The 22,696-nt window shown below is 44.4% G+C and overlaps 1 protein-coding gene across 4 annotated transcripts in view; it reads right to left on the bottom strand.

The window, feature by feature from the left end:
• syk (spleen tyrosine kinase) overlaps positions 1 to 22,696 on the bottom strand; it is a 177,997-nt gene that overhangs the window by 102,375 nt on the left and 52,926 nt on the right. For all 4 annotated transcript variants that reach the window (XM_078568677.1, XM_078568698.1, XM_078568693.1 and 1 more), the window contains exon 2: positions 12,022 to 12,487. In XM_078568677.1, coding sequence (XP_078424803.1) covers positions 12,022 to 12,423 — 402 coding nt within the window. In that variant the 5' untranslated portion in view covers positions 12,424 to 12,487. The remainder of the gene's footprint in view (positions 1 to 12,021; positions 12,488 to 22,696) is intronic.

Below are 22,696 nucleotides of genomic sequence, written 5' to 3'. Positions count from 1 at the left end.
TAACTATGATATTTAAGGAATTACTGCAGGACTTCCAATCCACTGGTGTAACTTTGGTGCAAACCCCAGGGAAATGGTGCAAATGGCCTTTTATACCGCTTTGGTAAATTTCCATCAAAGTTATGTCAGGAATTGGGAAAACTCCAAGGGAATTCTACCCCTTTATTTCTAATTTAGGGCAGTATTTTACAGTCCCGCCATGGCAGGGGCGGGTCCGTAAAATGTGACGAGCCAGTCAAAACCCCATTGACTTCAGCGGGAGCGTAAAATTCCACCCTTAGAATATTTCCTGTATTTTCTCACTGGAAATGTATTGGCCCAGAATGTGCTCGAGTGGGTCAATTCACAGTGTGCCCTGATGTTAGATTTGTCCTGCATATTTAGGTTTTAAAAATGTTGACCATTAGGGCAGGATTTTCCCCTCGTCGGGCAGGTGGGCTCGGGAGTGGCTGCGAAACCCACCGCCGACCGCAATCGGGCCCCGACATCGATTTCACGCTGGCTGGCCAATTAACGGCCAACGAAGGTGAAATGCACAATGCAGCGGTCAGCGCACAGAGCTACCTCAAGGAACTGAAGATTTTAAAAGTCAGAAATTGGAAACTTAACAATGTTAAAAACATGTCTCCTCATGTGGGTTGGTGTTATAAACGAAATTTTAAAAACTTTATTTAAATTTTAATTACTGTTAGAAACCTCATCCTGCCTGTGGGTGTGGTTTCCTAAAAAATCCAAAGGCCGCTTGGCCTTTTTGCCTGCCGGCGTACTGTAAGGTTGGACGTGCAGCGAAAAATTTAATTCAATTATAATTTTAATGGCCTTAATAGTCTTGTTAATTGACAGCGGGCGTGCTGCTGACTCCCACACGTGCCTGCCAATTGAAATATCGCACGAGTGCGCGATGACCTCGGGGCGCTCACCAGGTGTCATTGCACATCATTTTACGCTCGAGTGGGTTGGGCGCAGCGGTCGCCCGCTCAGCGCAAATTTCTGCCCTTAAAGTTGCTAGAAGTGCAAGCTGATAACGGCACATTGAGGGCAACAAGGCATTTTGGACCTCGACGTTCCATTGTTCAAACTACATATATCCTTAACCAATTCAATAAAAGGATGAAGGTCTAAACAGAGGAAGGGCTGAGAGCGAATTCAATACTAAATCACTAACGGAAAGAGAACTAAACAGAAGGAAAGGAAGATTGGATGAATAGTTTGGGGGAAAAAAGAGGCAAAGGAAAAATAAGCAAAAAATGTAAATAATTTAAAATTTAACATTTTTGAAATTTCTAACAAGCACAGACAGAGGTCTTGCAGCTGAGATGGAGAACAGGCCCCATCCACCATCTCAGATGGATGTAATGGTGATGTGTCAGCCTATAGATTTTGTGCTCGAGTTCATGGAGTGGAACTTGAGCCCACAACCTTCTGGCTCAGGTGACACATTCCAAATTATTACAAAGAAGATTGTCTGGAATCGTTGGCATACAATTAGCCTCTGCCAAGGGTAATACATGACAGGGTCCTCACATTACAGTAAGTGCAAGCAGACCATGCCATTTTTATTATCACTACTCACTTACTGCCCATGGCATTGTCCAGATAGTCTGGGTCAGAATGTGCTATTGTGCTGCCAATCTGTCCTGTTTGCTTAAGGCCATTGCTCAGCAATTCTCTCCAACAATAGCTATGAGATCATCTCATCTCCACAAAATGTTTTAAATATTCATTGAAGACAATGTCATAATCGAAATGACCAACAATGAGAAAAAGCTAATTATCACACATCTAGCACATGGTGAAAGGGTTCCTATCCAACATAGCGGGTTATCAGTGAGATCCACAATTCCAATTTTTTTTTTTAATTGTAAAGAATATATGATCAGCCCTGCATATAAAAAATGCAATTCTTTATCTGTACATCTAACAATTCAGAGAATATGAGCTCTAATCTAATCACTTTGAGAATTTGGATTCAGTTCTAAAAATGTAGAAATAAAGCCATTGGGGATAGTTGTAAAAACCCAGCTGGTTCACTAATGATTTTTGGGGAATGCAACCTGCTGTCCTTACTCAAATTGCCCTATATATGACTCCAGTTCCAAGCCAATGTGATAGACTCTTGATGTCCTCTGATGTGCCCTAGCAAACTATTCAGTTGTATCAAGCCACAAATATGGCCCACCACCATCTTCTCAGAATAATTAGGGATATGCAGTAAATGCCGGCCTTGTCAGCAACACTCAAATTGTGAGGATGGATTAAAGAAACAGGCAGCACAGCTCCACGGCAGGTGTGGTTTCCACTCTAAAGCCAGAACAAGCTTCTTATGAACTCTATCAGTCCTGCGCAAAGATGTTATTTTGTTGAGGTTTGTGGAGGAAGTAGGAGGCGATGCTGACAATCCACAAATGGTAAACCAGAGCGATCCAGGCCATGCAGTACGATGTATTACAAAGTGCATAGTATTACAAAGTATTTGCAGCTCAGAAGCAGGCTCAACATGTCCATGCCAGTGTTTATGCTCCACCCCTCTTCATCTGAACTCATTAACATATCCTTTGATAACTTTCTCCTTCATATGCTTTTCTAGCTTGCCCTTGAATGCATTCTGCTGTTAGCCTCAATAACTCCCTGTAGTAAGGGGTTCCATATTCTAATTATTCTCTGGGTAAAGAAGATTTTCCTGAATTTCTGATTGGATGTATCAGTGACTATCTTTATCTATGGTCCCGAGTTCTGGTCTTGCCCACAAGTGGGAACATCTTTTCTACGGCCAGGATTTTAAGACCCCGCTGCAGTGCGTCTCCCCCTGGCAGATGAGACAAACCATTTAAATCTCCACTCAGTTCGGCAGGACCATAATATCCCACTGGCGGGAAGGGCCGTAAAATATAGGGGCCTGGCCTATACGTATTGTTACGGACAGGAGGTGGATTAATTTAAATAGCCCTGATTTCTCCACTCCATGGCTCTGCTCACCATACAAACATTCCATGCAGTGCCATGTGTCCTGCTCACACTCTCTTCATCTGTTTCCATGCAGGAGAAACCTGTTCACTTCAGCAGGGAGCAGTCCCAGACTGGGGGTGGAGTGGCCCACATTAGGCCCCTCACTCACTTTGAGATGTGTGCCATCGTACTGACAGGGGAGGGCATGAACCATGCCTGCGGTAACGGTGAGGTCGGCAGCGAACACCCACAAAAGGCTCCTTCAGCACATCATCCCTCTCCCAATGCAAGTGTGAGTGCTCTTTCTCCCGCTTTTGACTCTGTTGCCATGCTCTACTTATCTCTACTTCAGTCCACAGGGAGCTCTGCCAAGCGACCATCACCCTCAGCCAGCCACATCTTCACCTCAAGCCAAGAGGACACCTCCTCCATTGAAGAGCTGGAAATAAGCAGCCTGGAAAACCCGTCACAGCGCATACCCAAACCCTGCACCAGCGCAGGGGCACACACCTCGGTAGAACCTAGATCTTAGAGCAGGCTCGGGTTCACAATCTGGTGGTCACTGCATTGACACTTGTCCGCAGCAGGAGGCAGGTTCGTGCGAGCTCCCTGGCACTCGGAGGACTGCTAGGGATCAGGCAACTGTGAGGTCCGAGTCAGATGACGAGCCTCTGGCCTTGGCCTTCCAGCTCATCCTTAAGAGACAGCAGAGCTGTTGGAAGCCCTCAGCAGAGTGGCACGCGAGTCGGAGGAGAGCATCTGACTGCCCTCTGATGAAGTGGTGCCCACATGTGCGTGTACGTAGGTCTCCATGGGGAGGATGGTGGATGCCATGGAGACCCTGGTCCAGCAGAACGTGGAGATGTGTGCAGACCTGCATTTCATTGCGGGAGCCATGGGTGAGTTCCTGCAGTGGCAACACGAGAGGGAAACGGGTACCTCAACGTCCCTCCAGGTGTTCCTTCCCCTCAAGGAATCAGGCTGGTGCCCCTGGGCACCGAAAGGGAGGAGCAGCAGCTGAACACCCTGGGCCAGCTACACAGGAATCTGAGGCTGTCCTCTTCCTCCGAGTCCCCTTTGCCTCTGACCCCTTCGACCTCATCCTCTGTCACTGCAGAGGGCGCAGCTGGCCAATGAGAGATTCTGGAGGGAGAAGTGTGAGTGTAGCAGGCCTTTTGGAGCCTCATGCGAGCACTCCCCCACGCATACGGATCCTTCACGTATCACACTCACCTCAATGTCCTGAGCATTTTGAATACTGCCTACTGGGGTTTGCTTTCAGTTGTCCATCTGAGCCAACCTGCATCTCCAGCCGCCCAATGATCACACTCCCAAGCAGTGTCTGATTTCACCCACCATGACTGTCATTTCACTTCTGATTTAGACAGCATGGTCTGGATTCAGTTTCTCGTGCACTCCCCCATCTTTTCCCCTCCCCAAGTCACTCATTTCCTTCCCCCCCATCACTGTTGACCTTCCACCTCCCTTCCGTGACCTACCAGCCACAACCCTTTTCCTTCGGGGATGTCTAGGTGAACATGCACATTCCCTTCCTTACAGAAAATCCCAGCCCCACCCACATTCACCTCCCCGCCCTCCTCCTTTCCATCCCCAGGTTTCATGCCTGCCTCCGATTCCCCACCAACCACCCTCGCCATCTCTTCTACAGCTACCATCGAAACCTCACCCTCCCGCCCTACCATCTCACTTTGCCCTCGGTTATTCTTACCATTCCCTCATACCACGCCCACACTCAGTTCACTCCCCAGGAAGCAGTCATGGGCCCAACAGACCCCTCCCTGGCACATTCCCTGTACCCCCTCCAGATCCCTTCCCCCCAGAACCCCTTACCCCCACTTAGTCCTCCCACCACTCCAGACTCCCCCCCTGCTTAGACCCTCCCCCTTCCCAAATACCTCAGACACCTTTACTTCTTCCGCCACCTTTAGTCCTTACCACCCCCCCAACTCTTCCTCCAGTCTTATCTCTTCCTCCAAGTGTCCTCCTGACTCCCTCAGCCACCCTCACTTTCCCCCCTACCCCCACCTCTCCGCACTCCTTCCTACCCCCGGACGCACTCCTGTCTCCGCACTCCTTCCCCCCACCCGAATTCCTTCCCTTACAGCTACCACCCCAATTGCCATGTGCTCACACATTACCCCCTCCTCCCCCATACTCCCTCCCCACCTCACCCCCCTGACACATTCAGTAACCCCCAACCACACGCCCAGACACCTCCATTCCCTCCCACAACCTCAACCGCCCGACAACTTCATTCCCCCCCTCCCAATCTTACCCACCTGACACCTTCATTCCCCCCCTCCCGACCTCAACGCTGCAGACACCTCTTCCTCCCCCTAGATCTACCCCTCCCACCCCCTTGACCATCATCCATTGTGAAAATCAACGGTGACTTTCCAACTTCTGTGAGCTGCTTCACAGCAGAGCCATGTCCATGAGAATCCACCCAGTATGCCATAGACATTCCTCCAGGATCCCATTGCCATCGGGCTCCAGCATCTTGTGCGCCTCGGATGTCCACGATGTGAGCAAGGCCCAGGCGCTAAGTTCTGGTTTCTGCACGTCACACTCATCAAGATGTATTCTGCACTGGTGTGTTTCCTCGCCGATGTGGGCGGGGCGATCCAGTGCGGGGGGGTAAGGGGGGGATGAGTCCGGCAGGCTGGCCTTGTAATGACATGCTGATGTATTACAATGAGGTTCCCGATGTCCGATGGCGGGGAACACAGCCCGCAATCGACAGGTGGACCGGATGATTGCAAACTGGTTTCACGACATCATGAAACTGATTTTTGGCCTTCTCGCCATATTGCCCACTCAGGCCATTGGACATGCCCGATAACAGTGGGCATGGAAAATCATTGCTGCTCCCTGCACCGATCCTTGAAGTATATCAATTCCCACTATTTGCTAATCTGAATAACTATATTTAACCTGTATTCTTTGTTTTCCATCTTGTAGCCAACTTGATATTCATTCTGCTATATGTCCTCTGATTCCATAAGTTCTGACCTTAGTCATGAATTCATAATGCAGTACCTTATTGTACACCTTGTGGAAATCCAAATATATTGGGGCGAATCTTTACTCACCTGACCTGCAATTTACCTATTTAGTCAGAAAGTTGTCAGGAATCCCCTTACACTTTGGAGTTGAAACAATGACGTCAGACATGTTCCCTGCTGAGAGGCTCAGCTTGATAAACAGACTTGGTCCTCTAGTCAGGCGGGGAGCAGTCAGAGATGGCTGCAGCAGCCGGCAAATCTGTACCAGTAAAGTGGGGGTGTTGATGTGGTTGATCAGAAGATGGTCAATCAGGTACTGCAGGTACTGCAGGTAGGTGAGAGTTGATCAGTGGGAGGTAGGGGTTATTGATCAGGAGAGGAAGGAGGCAGGAGGTCAATAGGGAGTGCAGGGGTTTTGATCATGGTTCCAGATGCCTGCCAATCCCAGCACAAGATCAGTGACCTCATGAAGAGAAAGGATCAGATGCCTGGGGTGGTGGGGGGTGGGTAAGCAGACATCTCAGTTTGGGGGAGCAGTTGGAAGCCTTGTGGTGTTTGGGTGGGGTGATATTGGAGGCCAGAGGCCTTGTGGGGAAACTGGGGTCTGGTGGTCATACGGGGAGGCCGGGAGGGAGACCTTCAGATGGGGATGGATCAAAGGCCTCATGGGTGGGTTGAGGGGGCAATCAGGGCCCTGCTTATTGCGGGGAAGAAGTCAAAGGACTTGTGGTGGGATCAAGGCCTCTAAGCAAAAGGTCGTTGGGGAGCGCCTGCTCATTTGCGGAGTTTTCTCAGACATGCATCCAGGAGGTAGGTGTGAAGCCACTTACCTCCTGAGTCCACTAAGCCCTTGTCTGGATGAAGTTGCCAGGATTCCAATGCTTGGAAAATCTGGCTGTGACAGGTAAAGTCAAAAACTGTTCCCAGGTAAAGGCAAACACTACTCCCAGCCTCATTATTATATTCAAAGTTCCAACCTGCTTCCTTGTAGTGAGCTGACTGTCTATGTAACTTCTGATCTCAGCTAAAGCCAGAAATGGACAGGTTAGAGGCAGGTGTGCATCAGGAAGCAGATTTATCAGACTTGAACCCCGTACCTGACCCCAAACCTACATTTTTTCTTCTTTATCTACCAAGAATTCAATAAAGTTGTTCAATCATGTTCTGTCTTTTTGGAATCCGTGTTGATTACACTTTATTGTATTTTCAGTACCTTTTCAGATGTCTTATCTATTACATCTTTTATTAAGGAATTATCTTTCCTACCACTGATGTTAAGCTAATTGATCTGTAATTCCATGAAATTGTTCTATCTCTCTTTTAAATATAGGAATCACATTGGCTCGTCAGTCCTCTGGCACTATTCCTTTTTGTAATGAAGTTTTTTCAACTGTGCTACTGATATTGCTTTCCTAACTTCTTTTAGTATTTTCAGTTTTAGAAGTTGTAGATAAGCCATCAATTACTGTACCTGTGCAGCACGAAAGTGAAAATCTGCTGTTATAAAACAGCTGAATGCAGTACACATGCTAAGATAGAGCAATCATCAATTGTGATGTTATACTGTGTGTTAAACATCCTGTTACTGGTCCAGATTTTGCTGGAGGTGGATATCTCACAGCATGCTCTGCTATTTAGACTTTTTCCCTCACCCTTCAGCTTGAAAAGGTTTTTTATGCAAGTTGCTGGAGGTGTGAGCTGATAACATCGTGGCAAGGGTAACAGGCAGCCGGGACTTGGTGATTGATGGTGCCACTTTAAACAATGAAATTTAAAATTGAAAAAGAAGTTGGGGAATGATATCAGGAACCTGTTTTTGAAAAATTTGAAGGATATTGAATTTTGGACATTCTTCCTCCTGAGTTATTTTTAAAAGTTTGCAATATTAATTCAAGGCTGTGAATATGACATTCTTCAAAAAAAAAGCCACAGGTCAAGATAGATGTCCAGCGGGAAACACCTGGAAAAAGGGAAGAGATACTTAGTGTATCTAAGTTAACAAAAAACTGCTGTTGCCAGGCTAAAGACTCTTGCTGATTTGTTAAAAACACCTGGCCTAAGAGAAGTATCTTTTTGAACATCTTGGTCTTAACAAATTCTCAGTCTGAGAGTGTGTGCGCCTTAGAGGCAGGCTGCAAGAAAAAGCCTCTTTCCCTCTCTCTGCCCACCTGTGTGTTAAACCATCCTCTGAAGCATCTCATCAGCATAACTCATCTGTTTTTTTTTTGAGAGTTCACAAAGTTGTGATAAGTAGGAGTCATCAAGGACAGTTTCACCAAAGAGTCAATCAGAAGGAGCTTCCGGACCTATTGTGACCAGAATTCTGTTAGATCAACAGCATTGAGATCTCTTTGAAATTTATCCTTTTGAAAGGAAAGCTCCCATACTCCAGCCTCAGCAGGGGATTATATGTTTTATCCTGATTTATGTTTGCGTGTGAGTGTATGGGGGTTCGAATATCTCTTTTTTTTAAAAAAGGGGAAAATCATTACACTTCAAAATTACAACTTATATGTTAGCCACTTTATTAACTTGTTTTTAAAAAGTATTTTATCATAAATTAATTTTTTTGGGTTTCCTGAAATAAGCCTGGTTAGAGCATTTTTATGCTGGGAATAATAGTGTCAAAGGCAACAGTTTGTCAATTTTGTGGGTGGATTAAACATTTAAGCTATTGTTACGACCTGTGGAGAAGTGGGGCTAGAATTAACTGTGCACTCCTCCCACTTCAATCCATAACAATGGGGAGAAGGAAAAATGGTGAAATATGGTGAGTCAAATCAGATATAGAAAGACAAGGAAAGAAAAGTTGGAAGAAAGAAAGGAAACAGAAAAATCACTAAGGCCAATTGTCTACCTGTAGAAATGAGACTTCACAGTTCCCGTTCTGGGCTGAAAAGATTGAGTGGCATTACAGGAACATAAAATCTCATCATTAAAAAAGTACTTACACTGCTAAGTACTAACCCTAACTTTCTGTGACAAGTTTACTAGGCAAGTCATGTGAAAATGCAGCACCTTCTTGAAACACATGGGAAAGTTCAGGGTAAGCTGCTATATTTGCAAGGCTAATGACAGAACAGCACAAATTATCCTGCAACTTGTGGCAATTTGAAATTCATGGGGTAACTCTCCCTCACCAGAAACTGCTGGACAATTCTTAAGATGTGACCATCAGTGGAAAGTCCAGCATTTATTACCAATCCCTAATTACCCTTGAGCAGGTGGTTTTGAGCTACTTTCTTGAACCGCTGCAGGTTAGGGAGGGAACTCTAGGATTTGACCCAGTGACAGTAAAGGAACGGCAATATCATTCCAAGTCAGGATGGTGTGCGACGTTGACCATCGACAGCATCTTCTAAACCTGTGACTTCTATCGCCTAGAAGAACAAGGGCAGCAGATGTATGGGAATATCACCACTTCCAAGTTCCCTTCCAAGTATGGATTTGGATGGCACTGTTGAAGGAGCCTTGGCGAGTTGCTGTCATGCATCCTGTAGATGGTGCGCATTGCTGCCACTGTGCAGCGGTGGTGGAGGGAGTAAATGTCTAAGGTGGTGGATTGGGTGCCAATCAAGTGGGCTGCTTTAGCTTGGATGGTGCTGAACTTCTTGAGTGTGACAGGAATTATACTCATCCAGGCAAGCGGAGAGTATTTCATCACACTCCAACTTGTGCCTTGTAGATGGTGCACAGGCTTTGCGGAATCAGGAGGCGGGTTACTCACCACATGAATTCCCAGCCTTTGACCAACACCTGTAGCCACAGTATTTATATGGCTGACTTTAAGTTCCTGGTCAATGGTAACCCCAGGATTTTGATAGTAGGGGATTTAGTGATGATAATGCCGTTGAATGTCAGGGGAGATGGTTAGATTCTCTCTTGTTGGAAATGGTCATTGCCTGGCACTTAAGTGGCAAGTAACATTCCCACCACACATCCGCCCATGCTTGAATGTTGTCCAGGTTTTGCTGCATGTGGGTAACTGCTTCAGTATCTGAGAAGTCACGGATGATACTGAGCACTGTGCAATCATCAGTGAATACCCCCACTTCTTAACTTACAATGGACAGAAGGTCTTTGATGAAGCGGCTGAAGATGGTTGGGCCTAGGACACTACCCTGAGGAACTCCTGCAGCGATGTCCTGGAGCTGAAATGATTGGTCTCCAGCTTCCTCATGTGCTGGGTATGACTCTAATCAGTGGAGAGATTTCCCTGATTCCCATTGATTTCAATTTTGCTTGAACTCCTTGATGCCACACTCAGTCAAATGCTGCATTGGTGTCAAGGGCAGTCACCCTCGACCTCTTGAATTCAGCATTTTTGTCCATGTTTGGACCAAGGATGTAATGAAATAAAAGCAAAATACTGTGGGGATGCTGGAAATCTGAAATAAAACCGAAAATGATGGAAGAACTCAGCAAGTCTGGCAGCATCTATGGAGAGAGAAACAGAGTTAACGTTTTGAGTCCACATAACTCTTCTTCAGAGGATGTAATGAATTTTGGAGGTGAGTGGCCCTGGCTGAACCCAAACTGAGCATTGGTGAGCAGGTTATTGGTGATTAAGTGCTGCTTGATAGCACTGTTGATGACAACTTCTATCACTTTGTTGATGAATGAGAGTAGACTGATGGAGCAGTATTTGACTGAATTAGATTTGTCCTGGAAATTTGTGATTTGTGGACTGGTCAAATGTGGAGAATTTTCCACATTGTCAGGTAGATATCAATTTTGTGGCTGTACTGGAACAGCTTGGCTAAGGGTGAGGGTAGTTCTGGAGCCCAAATCGTCGGTACTACAACCAGGATAGTTTCAAGGCCCATAACCTTAGCTGTATCCAGTGCTGCTTCCAGACAGTTCTTGATATCATGTGAAGTGAATTGAATTGGCTGAAGACTGGCATCTATGATGGTGGCAATCTCAGGAGGAGGCTGAGGTGGATCATCCACTCAGCACTTGTGCCTAAAAGTGGTTGCAAACACTTCAGTCGTGTCTTTGCATTCTTGTGCTGGGCTCTGCTGTCATTAAAGAAAGGAATGTTTATGTAGCCTCCTCCTCCAGTTAGTTGTTTAATTGCCCACCATCATTCATAACTGGATGTGGCAGGACTGCAGAGTTTTGATCTGATCTATTGGTTGTGTGATTGCCTAGCTCTGTCTATCACTGTTTAGTATGCATATAGTCCTGTTTTATATCTTCACTGGGTTGATACCTCATTTTTCAACATGCCCAAGCTACTCCTTGCATGCTCTCCTACACTGTCATTGTACCAGTATTGGTCCTTTTGCTTAACGGTAATGGTGGAGTGAGGGATCTGCCAGGCCATGCGGTTACAGATTTTTAAACAACAATGGTGTATGATGAAACTCCCATTATTTTGGCAACAAAATCTGGGCCAATTACTTTATTTAAAAGAGAACTTATCAAAAACAACTCATAAATTATGGTTTTGTGATATCCTTTTTAGCTTATACTTCTAGACCAAATCAAATCTATGTATCATCCTTTATAACAATAGTCCACCTTGCTTTTTTCTTCTTTGACTTCTTTCCTTTTTATGTAGTGAAAAAAATACTTTCTGGATCCATTGAAATGTCAAAGGCTGCGATCAATAGATATTTATTACGTAAATGTATCCAAAGATATGGAGCAAATGTGGGCAAATGGAGTTGAGGTACAAATAAGCTATGATCAAGTTCAATGGCAGCACAAGCTCATGGGGCTGAATGACCTACTTTTGCACCAAATTCTTTCTTATTTCCTTTATTTTTCTTTCCTTGCAAGATGCATGATTATTCCTAATCCAGATGGGAGGGCGGAGTGAGCTGAACATTACCCAATCACTAATAAGATGATTAGCCTACAGGATATGAAAAGTAGAGGTCAAATGTAGCAGATCAACTTATTGCTGTAAAGAAGCTTGTCTCCATAGATAACATCCCAACCTGTGAGAAACCAATGAGGTTCACACTGAATCCTATTTCGGTACACAACGCAAACACACATACTTCTGTTAAAAAAGAAGCCAACAAGATGTCTTTACTACCTGTAAGTTCCATGTCTGTTGAACGTATTCCCTGATCAGATGGTCCTTCAGGTCTTCAAATGGCCCACTCTTTGGTCTGATTCCCTTTGGTCGATTACATGGTTTTTTCAGAAGACAAATGAGACCATCTGTCTCTTCGGTATGGTACTCAACAATATCTACAGGACTCTTGTGGGACTTTCCTCCAGTTATGAGATAACTTCCACTTAATTCTTTTTCTATTGTATAGTGATAACACTTATGATTATATGCTATCGACAATGCAAAGCCCCCTAGGTAGTTACGACTCTGACGCAAAAGGTAGAGGCCATCAGCCATTCCAGCCTGCTTCAGAAAGTCCTCCGCTTCATCCCGTGTGATGCTGCCATAGAAATAGGGTAGATGATTCACCCTCTCAGCCATTATATTAGTTGAAACTTATATCTGGCACAAGTGTTCCTTTGATCTTCTCAATTCTGACTCTTCCCTTGAAAGAAGAACAAGAACAGGTTGTTGTGATTAGTGGTCACTGTCTTCTTAAAAGCTGAAGCATTCAAACTTTTATGCTTAAAATTACAATGAACCACATACCTTAAACTATTATTTTAATATAAAAATTACAGAAATCATGAAACCAAATTTGTAATGGGATGTTTTGTTCGCAATGTTTTGTTCATAAAATGCAGCACATTGACTATCCAAATTGAATGCCTATAAAACAAAAAATGGTTTTTTCTTATTGTTTTTGCAACTAACTACACTGGTTGTACCAGCACTTCATGTATAAGGAGTGAAATCATTATCATTGTAACACATCAGAATTCTGCCACAAATGCCAGCGTCAAGTCAAAATTTCAGATATTCATGAAATTGAACTGAAACTCTGGCCTGGATTTTCATTCTCATGTTGGGAGCGCAGAGTTGGAGAAAACTCAACTTGGGAGAAAGTTGATGGAATAAAAGACTAAATCTGCTTTCATAGAAAATCTTAATTATGAGAATTCGAAAAAGTTAATTGCAAGGCAGTTGCTGAGATGGATTTCAATGCAGGCAAATGTGAGGTTATCCATTTAGGACCAGAAAAGGATAGACCTAAGAACGTTTCCTGAAAGTTCCTTGAAATTACCATCAAGGCATCTTTTAAATTTTTCCTGCAGATTTCCCACCTGTCTGCAAATCAGATTGACAGTCTGGCCAACTGTTGGATGGGAGAAGTCTGGGGAGGAGATGCCATGGAAATTGGAGATTATGAGATTGTTTGGTTGGAGTCAGAGATTGTGGGGAATGAGGGGAGTTGGAAATCATTGGGATTGAGGGGAGCTGAACATCATCCGAGAAACGTGTGGAGGAGTGGGAGATTGTGGGGGTGGAGGAGTTGAAGACCTTGGAGTGATCGAGTGGGGGGAGTTGCGGGTCGAAGAGCAGTGGCCTGGAGTCAAAGATCGTGGGGGCAAAGGGACTTGGATATCCTGGGGACTGGGGGGAGCTGGAGATCATTGGGGAATAGGTGGGGAGTCAGAGATTGTGGGTCGGTGGGGCAGTCAGAGATCACAGGGTTAAGGGGCAGCTGGAGATTGTGGATGGGTTGTGGAGGAGTTGAAGATTGTGCAAGCGATTGTGGGATTGTGGGAATCGGAGAACATGGTGAGATCAATTGAGAGGGAGTCAAAGATAGGGGTGAGGAGAGTCAGAGATTATGGGAGCAAGTGAGAGATTGGGTGGGGAAGTCAGAGATTGTAGAGTGATTGAATTGGGATAGTTGAAGATCAGTGGTTTGGGGAACTCGGAGATCAATTAGGATGTTCTCTTGAAAGGTTAAAATTCTGAAACTTTAACACTTTTTCTCTGAGTATTTCCAGCATTTTCTGTTTTTATTACAGGAAATGTTTTCATGGGGAATAAGGAAATGGCAGAGATATTAAACAAATATTTTGTGTCTGTCTTGACAGTAGAAGAGACAACTTACATGCATGTTCTAAATTTAGTTCCGGGGGACCGGGGGGGGCAGTGGGTGGGCGGGGGGGGGGGGTGTTGGTGGTGTGTTGGGCCCCTGGAAACAGTGTGGAGGCAGCCACGGGGGCTACCAGATGTGGAGGCAGGCTGTGTGAAAGGCCAGCTTCAATACTCCACGACTTTAAAAAAGAGAATAAAATGAAAAACAGCCCTCTAGCTAGCCTTCGCTCCTCACACCAGCTCACCCCCCAAGCTCCCTATGGTCCATCCATGCCAACCCATGCCATCTCATGCCCCACCCACCCCCATGGTTCCTTATACCCCCATGCCAACATGTGCCCCTCTACTCATACCCCATGACCCCATAACGCCATGCCAATTTAAGTCCCTCTACCCATCCCCCCTGGCCCCTCATACACCCCATGCCAACCTGTGCCTTTCTACCCATCCCTCATGGCCCTTTATTACCCTTGCACCAATTTAGTGCCAGCTCATTCCAACCCATGCCCCCCACCCACCACCTTTTGCCCTTACACCCTTAATGCCAACTCATCCAATATCTACCATGGGTAGACCTCAGGAACTATGCTAAGATGAAATAAAATAAAGTTCTAAGTGTCTATTGATGACCACTATTGTAAAAAAAACTCTCACATTGATAAAAAGCCATTCACTACATTTAACTTCCTTCAACTACTTAATCCCATATTAAAGCAAACATTTTGGTCAGGTACTTAATCCCTTATAAAAACAAGCATTAGTATTCATAGCCCTACATAAAAGGTTTTATAACCACTTGGAGCTGTCAATCAAAATGTGAACTGACAGACAACCCACTGTGATGGGTTATGAATCTAGTCATGCAGCATAAATTCTATAATGAAGCCCTTGGACAGAGAGAAATAAGAGAAAAGCAAGTCCTGATTTTTTTTTTAATTGAAGATTTTTTAAATTTAAAGGGCATGAGATCTAAATGCCTTTACAGCTTGACAGTTCCAATGCATTTACCCACTTTTTATTCACATTCATGTCTACTTTTAACAACCCCAAATTGCACTTGATCCCTCCAAAATGGGTCCCTGGACCTACCCAAATGAGTCCCTTGAGTGAGGGTACCCTCACTCTCCAAAGAACTGTGGTAAGTTTAGATCATCTCCTGAAAATTGTAAAGCCCATGAGTTGTACCTCAGGAACCTGGATGATGAAAAACACATCAGACTGAAGGCAACTCCACTTTTATATGTGCAGCAGCCTCCATGAACTAGGGACGTGCAAACTACAACTTGCCTACCACCCCTCCTCCCCCCAACCCCCCACACCACCCAGTGAAAATGGTGGGTGCCGGGTTCGGGAGCAGGACTTCCGGAATCGGGGTTCTGGCGCCATTTTTGCTATGCCAAGTTAGTCCACTGGGTCCCTCCTACTCCTCAAGGCATCTTACACATTTGCCACTACTGTCAGCTCAATTCACAACATTTTGGGCTATCAAAGATTGGACAGAAACCAGAACAAAACTGCATTTCCTTCCACAATGGAACACAAGGTATGAAGTGTATTCTCTACCATGCGTTGAATATTTACCCTAATCCATTATCATGCGCACAGAAGGGTATTTTGTGTTTTTAGTCTGCATGCAGACAATCATTAAACACAATTTACTCCTGTTAATTCCACGTGTTTCATTTGAATTATCTGTTCATTCGATTTTCTTAATGTGCATTAAAAACTTATTTACATTATTAATTCAAACGATTGCATTGTTCAATTTCCTTCAGTGCCCAACAGTTTCAAATTAACAGGTGTACACTGTACAGGGCTGATAATCCATGACAAGTCTGTGGAATTTTGGCCCCCATGTGACTCCCTTCAACATAAAAGCATTGAAGTCAGCAATGAGAACAGTGCATTTGGCCTATCAAAGCAAATTCCTCCAATATTCTAGTTGTGCCATTAAAACATGACATGAAATGATCAGTTGAACTCTTGATGAGTGACTAACAAAATATAATTCAGGAGCCATTATTTTTACCGAACATATGCCCAGCTAGTGTTCAAACCGCAAAATTGTGCAAGTTCCAATGCAAATGATATAAAACAGAGAATTGCACTGCAAATGGTCAAACATCTGATTGCAAATACCTTTGTAGCTTTTTAAGCACATAATGCATGTGAGCTTCACATAAGCTTCAGTTGTGAACAGAGATGAAGGACACTCAGGGCGGGATTTTCTTGCCCCGCCCACTGCCAGGATCATCCAGTCCTGTCGCAAATCAGTGAACTTTTGGCTGGGCCACCGAATCTCCCATGGTGCTTAAGGTTGGTGGGCAGGCCAGGAGCCCTGGCGGGCATTAGAAAAAGCATGAAACCTCAACCACGTGCGGGATGAGGTTTCATGTAGGTTTTAAAAAATGTAATTAAAGTGTATTTAAAAGTGATGGACATGTCCCAACTCATGTGACAATGTCATGTCAGGGAAATTTTTTTTTTCTATTTTTCAGATTTTTTACTAAAGAGGTGATCTCCCTGAGGCAGCACTTAGCCTCAGGGAGATGAGTGCGCTCTTTCGTGCGCGTGCGCGAAAGAGTGCACTCTCGGCTCAGGGAATTCCACCCCGCCCCCCCCTCCCCCTCCCCCCCCCGCCTGTACAGGGAGCGCATAGCGCTTCCGTGCGGGGGTCACGCTGGGCGGGTCTTAATTGGCCCACCCATGTAAAATGGCGGCGCGCCCCCAAGAGGGGGGCACTGATTAGAGGCGCCCCTCTGTGTGCCCACTTTTAAACATCTCCCCCGACAGGGGGAAAATTCTGCCCCATGACTCCCAGCCAGGTGTTAAAATTGGGGCTAAATTATCAAATACAAAGTGCAAGGAAGTAAAGAAAGATTTACCAATCAGAGAGAAAGGAATAAAGACTTGAGCTTAAATATTGTACCTTTCATAAACACATATATCCCAAAGCATTTACTACCAATTAAATATTTTTGAAGGATAGTCATCGTAAGACATGCAGCCACAAATTGTGCACAGCAAGCTTTCACAAACAGCTAAATTGGGCTATCCTTCTCACAACCATATCTCCATTTAATCATGAATCAAGCAGGTTTGTCAGTGTTGTTCCACCACATCAGTTTCTTGACTTGGCATTGGGTTTTCATTCAATTCATTTATGTCTGCCATTTCTCCCCCTGCCTTACCAAACATTGAATAATACGTGAAATAGATTTTAAAGGTTCATATAATTTTTGTCCCCATTAGCGGACAATTAATCTTTTTGTGCCCATTTCTTTAATTTGGGCATGCACCCAGAAATTCCAGGCATTTCTTTGCCCATTAAGAATGTCTGGTGATTATCCTTTTCAATACAAAATGCCTTAGTACACCATATTCAGAACTTTGTGACATGTCACACTTTAGTGTCAGTGAAATTGTACACTCGTATTTTTTGTTTATGCAACGATTTAGATTTATTTCCTTCTATTTAATTCTTCATTAAAGAAACAGGTTTACTTATAAATTCTTGGCTTGTGCTGTAAATGCATCCAACTGAGGCAAGAGAACATGCCATTTTTTGTCCCATAACGACCATTATGTCAATGATGGACACATGCTCATAATGAAGCAGCAAACTTCCGCCAGCATTGAGCACCCGCAGTCAGCACTTCAAACCCTATATGACTAAATGGATTGAGAGAAGATAGATGTATTTACCAATTCAATATTAATGGGGTAGTAGCATAAAAGCAAAAAACTGCGGATGCTGGAAATCCAAAACAAAAACAAAAATAAAAATACCTGGAAAAACTCAGCAGGTATGTTCTGTTGAAGAGTCATACGGACTTGGAACGTTAACTGTATTCCTCTCCGCTGATGCTGTCAGACCTGCTGAGTTTTTCCAGGTATTTTTATTTTTGTTTTTGTTAATGGGGTAGTGTTTGTCCGCAAGGATAATGTGCAACAAACCAGACAAGGGACCACAGATCTCAGCCAAGTGAATAAGCTGCTTCTTCTACAAATGGTGAAAAGAGGTCTTGTCACTTTCACTATGCGTGTAACTAATGGTAACTAATAGTAATTATGGTTTTGTTTGGTGTGTACTGTACCTTTAAGAGTAATACTTGTTAAGGAAGATCACATGATCTGTAGGAACCAATAGGAGAGTAGCACAGGCTACCTCATCAGTCAATGCAGAGATGAAGTTGAAGTTGAAAGTACATGTATAGTTGCTGTTGAATTATTGTTAATAAACTTAATGTTTCTACCCAAGAAGTGTCTGCGGATCAACTCTATCTATAGTACCAACTCAGCCACCACTCAACAAATAGGCGACGAGGATCTGCGGGACCCAACAGTGACATGTTGGACAAATGTGAGAAACTTGTTCATAGATAAAGTGGAAGTTATTACAGTACTGGCACCTTTAAAGTGGCTTTTAAAGAACTTACCAAATTAAGGCATGCATAAAACTAATTAAGCAGCTCAAGTTGTGCTATACCGGATGTAAATTCTGTTTGCTGCTTTATTCCACATCACACCAGTTAAAAAATTGTGAATTAGGGAAAACTCACACACACCTTATGCGAATCATATAACATGGTCAGTAAGCTCTTTCAGCATTATCAAACAAGTACCAAAGAAACATTTCTTAAATGGAAGAAAGAAAATTGGTATTTGTTAAGGGTGTAGAAATCCTGGGTCTGAAATTCCACTACAATTGAGATGATTACATTGTTAACCCAATGTCGGTGAACAGTGGACTGCTTTAAATTTTCTGCTTGAATTTGAATAATTATTCATACTTGTCACTGCAGCTTTCTCTTTGTACTTCTATTTGCACAGCACCTTTTTTTAAAATATCTGGGCTGACTTACAAAAAGCTTGGAGAATACCTGAAGGTCTTCAGGTTTGTACAAAGAGAACCTTCTGCTGGCTCTCATGTGCCAGAAATGCTTGGATACACAGAGTCCCACAGTTCTGTAGGCCAGCTATCCCACAGAGTCTAGATGCAGGCAAAGCAGCTTGCAGGGAGTGTGTATTGGAACTTGTGTGTTGTCACCAAAGCATACTTGGGCAAACAATGTTAGCTTGCCTCAGCATTGAGAATAGATCTTATCTGGATTGTGCCTTTAGTAGTCACAGTCTTTCCAAGGGTGATGCAACCTGCTTGCCTTTGCTTTTCACACTCTCACAACATCACTTAAATAATCATACTTTGGCCCAAATTTTCACCATGACAGAGAGGCTCTCTGTCATGGTAAAAAGTAGTGGAAATGCCTGAAAATCCTAAGACCTGCCCTGAACACAGCGCTTCCCATATTTGCGGGGGGTGGAGTACGTTTCATGCATGCCCTGCTTACGAGGCAGCTGGTTATTTAAATCATCAGCTGCCATGACTGAAGTGGGATTTTGGTAGGCCAGGAGTGTGAAATCCGAAGTGTGCAGATTAGATCAGATAAGAGTAGGTTTTAACTTGGTGGATTAGATTGAATAGCCAGGGTACCCCTTTGGATCTGGTCCCAGGACACCTTTAGGGGAGATCAGGTGCCCTTTAGGGTAGGTCAGGTGTCCTTTGGGGTTGTTAAAAATAGGCATATATGTGTGTAAAAAGTGCATAAACTCATTACTCTCAAGCTCTGTGGAACTGTCAACAGACCTGCCAAATTCAACTGTCAAAACTGTCAGAAACACCTGTCAAAGGGGCCTTTTAAAACTGACAGAAGCACCTTTCAAATGGACCTGACAATGGGAGCTGTCAGGCTGTCAAGACATGTAAAAGCCCTGCCCTTTAAATCTTTGAAAAATATGTCTGGAATATTAAAAAGAATGATTGCTTGCTATTTCACTCCATTGATATAAGCCTAAGGGTTTCTTTTACTGGATTAGTGCTGCATGGTTGACTTCACAACCATTCATTATTGTAATAGGGTGTCTGCCATTTCACAGTTTGATTGACAACTACAAGTAGTTTTAAACCCTTTGATAAGGGACTATGACTTCCAATGCTTGTTGTTTTAAGGATTGGGCACTCGAATGAAACATTTGTTATTATATGGCTTCATTTCGTTAAAGGACTGGAAATGTAGTAAATGAGTTTTTATGAATGAGAATTTTTTTTCAATATATGAAGTTTGCAATGGATACTTGGGGCTGAATTTTGCCCTTGACGGGCGGGCGGGCCCAACCGACTTGGCGGCAGCAGGCAGCCGATCGCCGCCGCCAAAATGGGCCCCACCGCCATTTTGAGTGGGTGGGCCAATTAAGGCCCGTCCAGCGTGACACCCGACGGGAAGCACTTTGCGTTTCCTGTGCAGGTGGGGGGGGCGTGGGATTCCCCAAATGAGACTAAGTGCTGCCTTAGGGAGATCGCTCACTGAAAGTTTTTGAAAACTCTAAAAATAGAAAAATAAAAAAATCATTAACATGTCCCCCTCATGTGACAATATCACACAAGACAGTACATGTTAATAAATTTCACAAAAAATTTAATAAACTTTTTTAAAACCGACATGAAACCTCATCCCGCCAGTGGATGAGGTTTCATGTTTTTTCAGAAGCCCGCTGGGGCTCCTGGCCTGCCCACCAACTTTAAGGTTGGACGGGCAGGGCCTTTAATTGTCTTAATTATCCAGTCAATGGCCTCAATTGGCCATTGACAGGTCAGCGGGCACACAGCTGCTTTCGCTGTGCCCCCTCCTTCCTGAAAATTTAAATGGGGTGGGATGACGTCGGGGATTCCCCCCCCCGGCGTCATCCCGCGTCATTTTTGCGTCGGCGAGCGGGCCCCGCCCCCTTCTCGCCGACGGAAAAATTCAGCCCTTGAACTTTAATATATAGAACTTTATTTTATCTTATCTTATCTCTGTATGGGTCCCAAGATCTGCCCATGGTGGATACTAGGTGAGTTGGTATAGTAGGTGTAAGGGCAAAGGGTGGTGTGTGGAGAGGCATGGGTTGGTATGAGTTAGCACTAAATAAAGACTATGGGGAGTGGGTAGGGGGCATAGGTTGGCATGGAGGGTATGAGGGCTAATGGGGTGGGTTGGGGACATATGCTAGCATATGGGGGGTATTGGGTTATAGGGCTGGAGGGCATGGGGAGTGTCTGGCGGGGGGGTGCGGCGGGGGGGGCTGGAGGGATGTTTCATGTTCTCATCTTTATTTTTAAACTTTGGACACAATGCCGGAGCCCTGAGGCAGGCCTTCTGCCCAGCCCAACTCCATACCTGGCATCCTCCTCAGCTCTTCATGCGTCGTCCTTCTGACTTCGAATCCATCCCGTCCCCCCAGACTGAAAATCTGAAGTCCGGGCAACTAAGTTGGGAATTCTGGACATCCAACCCCAGAGCAAAAATCTGGGCTTTGTGCTTTTATACCATACTTTATAGAGAATCTAACCACCACCAACACCCCCCCCCCCCCCCCCCCCCCCCCACCTTTTACATTCAATGGCATTATCATCACTGAATCCCCCATTATCAACATCCTGGTGGTTACCATTGAACAGAAACTGAACTAGGCCAGCCATATAAATACTGTGGCTGCAAGAGCAGGTCAGAGGCTGGGAATCCTGCCAGGAGTAACTCACCTTCTGATTTCCCCAAAGCCTGTCCACCATCTACAAGGCAATAGTCAGGAGTGTGATGGAATACTGTCCACTTGCCTGGATGAGTGCAGCTCCAACAACACTTAAGAAGCTTGACACCACCCAGGACAAAGCAGCCTGCTTGATTCGCAGCCTATCCACTACCTTAAACATTCACTCCCTCCACCATGGACACACAGTGACAACAGTATGTGCCATCTACAAGGTGCAATGCAGCAACTCAACAAGGCTCCTTGAGCAGCACCTTCCAAACCCGTGGCCTCCACCACCTAGAAGGGCAGGGGCAGCAGATGCATAAGATCACCAACAAATTCCCCTCCAAGCCACACACTATTCTGACTTGGAACTGTATCACTGTTCCTTCACTGTTGCTGGGTCAAAAACCTGGAACTCCTTTCCTAACAGCAGTGGATGTACCTATGCTACATGGACTTCAGCGGTTAAGGCGGCAGCTCACCACCACCTTCTCGAGGGTAATTAGTGATAGGCAATAAATGCTGGCCCAGCCAGCGACGTCCACATTCTGTCAAAGAATGAAAAAAAAACATGCAAACACTGAAAATAGCACAGATTATTTTTCAAAGAAAGCTGGAAGAGCAGACTGATGGTATTAAATTCCTGTTTACGGGTCGTTTTATGCAGTTCTTCATGTGTTTAAATGAAATGAGTTAAGTATTAAATATGAGTTAAGATAGCTCAGACAAAAAATTAATGGAACATTTGAACAGTGTACTAAAAATTATTAAAAACGAGGATTAAACTCGCTTGAGTCAGTCACTGGTTGCTAGAAATTTACTTTCATTTTCAAAATATCAAAGCAAACACAAAATTAATTGCAAACACGGATAGCATTGGAAAGGATTTGGAAAAATACAGCACACGGTCACAAAAGTATTTTTCCAGAGAGAAAATTACAGGGTCAATTATAACCTGCTGAAATTAGCATTTGATGAAACAGTAACAGTCTTAAAATGGGGTCAGTAAATTTAACTCAGATCGGCCTGCTGCAACTTTCACAGTGGGTTACCACTATCTGACTGAAGCAGCTTCCTGTTTCAGGCAGTAAGCATCCTTCAATATGCAAATTGAACATATTGCTTACTTTTGTTTCCATGTAGCCAGGAAAAAGCAGGAGTGCACCTCTGG

Source organism: Cetorhinus maximus, chromosome 2 (assembly GCF_964194155.1).
Source record: "Cetorhinus maximus chromosome 2, sCetMax3.hap1.1, whole genome shotgun sequence".
Taxonomy (NCBI): Eukaryota; Metazoa; Chordata; class Chondrichthyes; order Lamniformes; family Cetorhinidae; genus Cetorhinus; species Cetorhinus maximus.
Note: the sequence above shows the minus strand (reverse complement) of the source record. Positions and strands in the feature narration are given on the sequence as shown.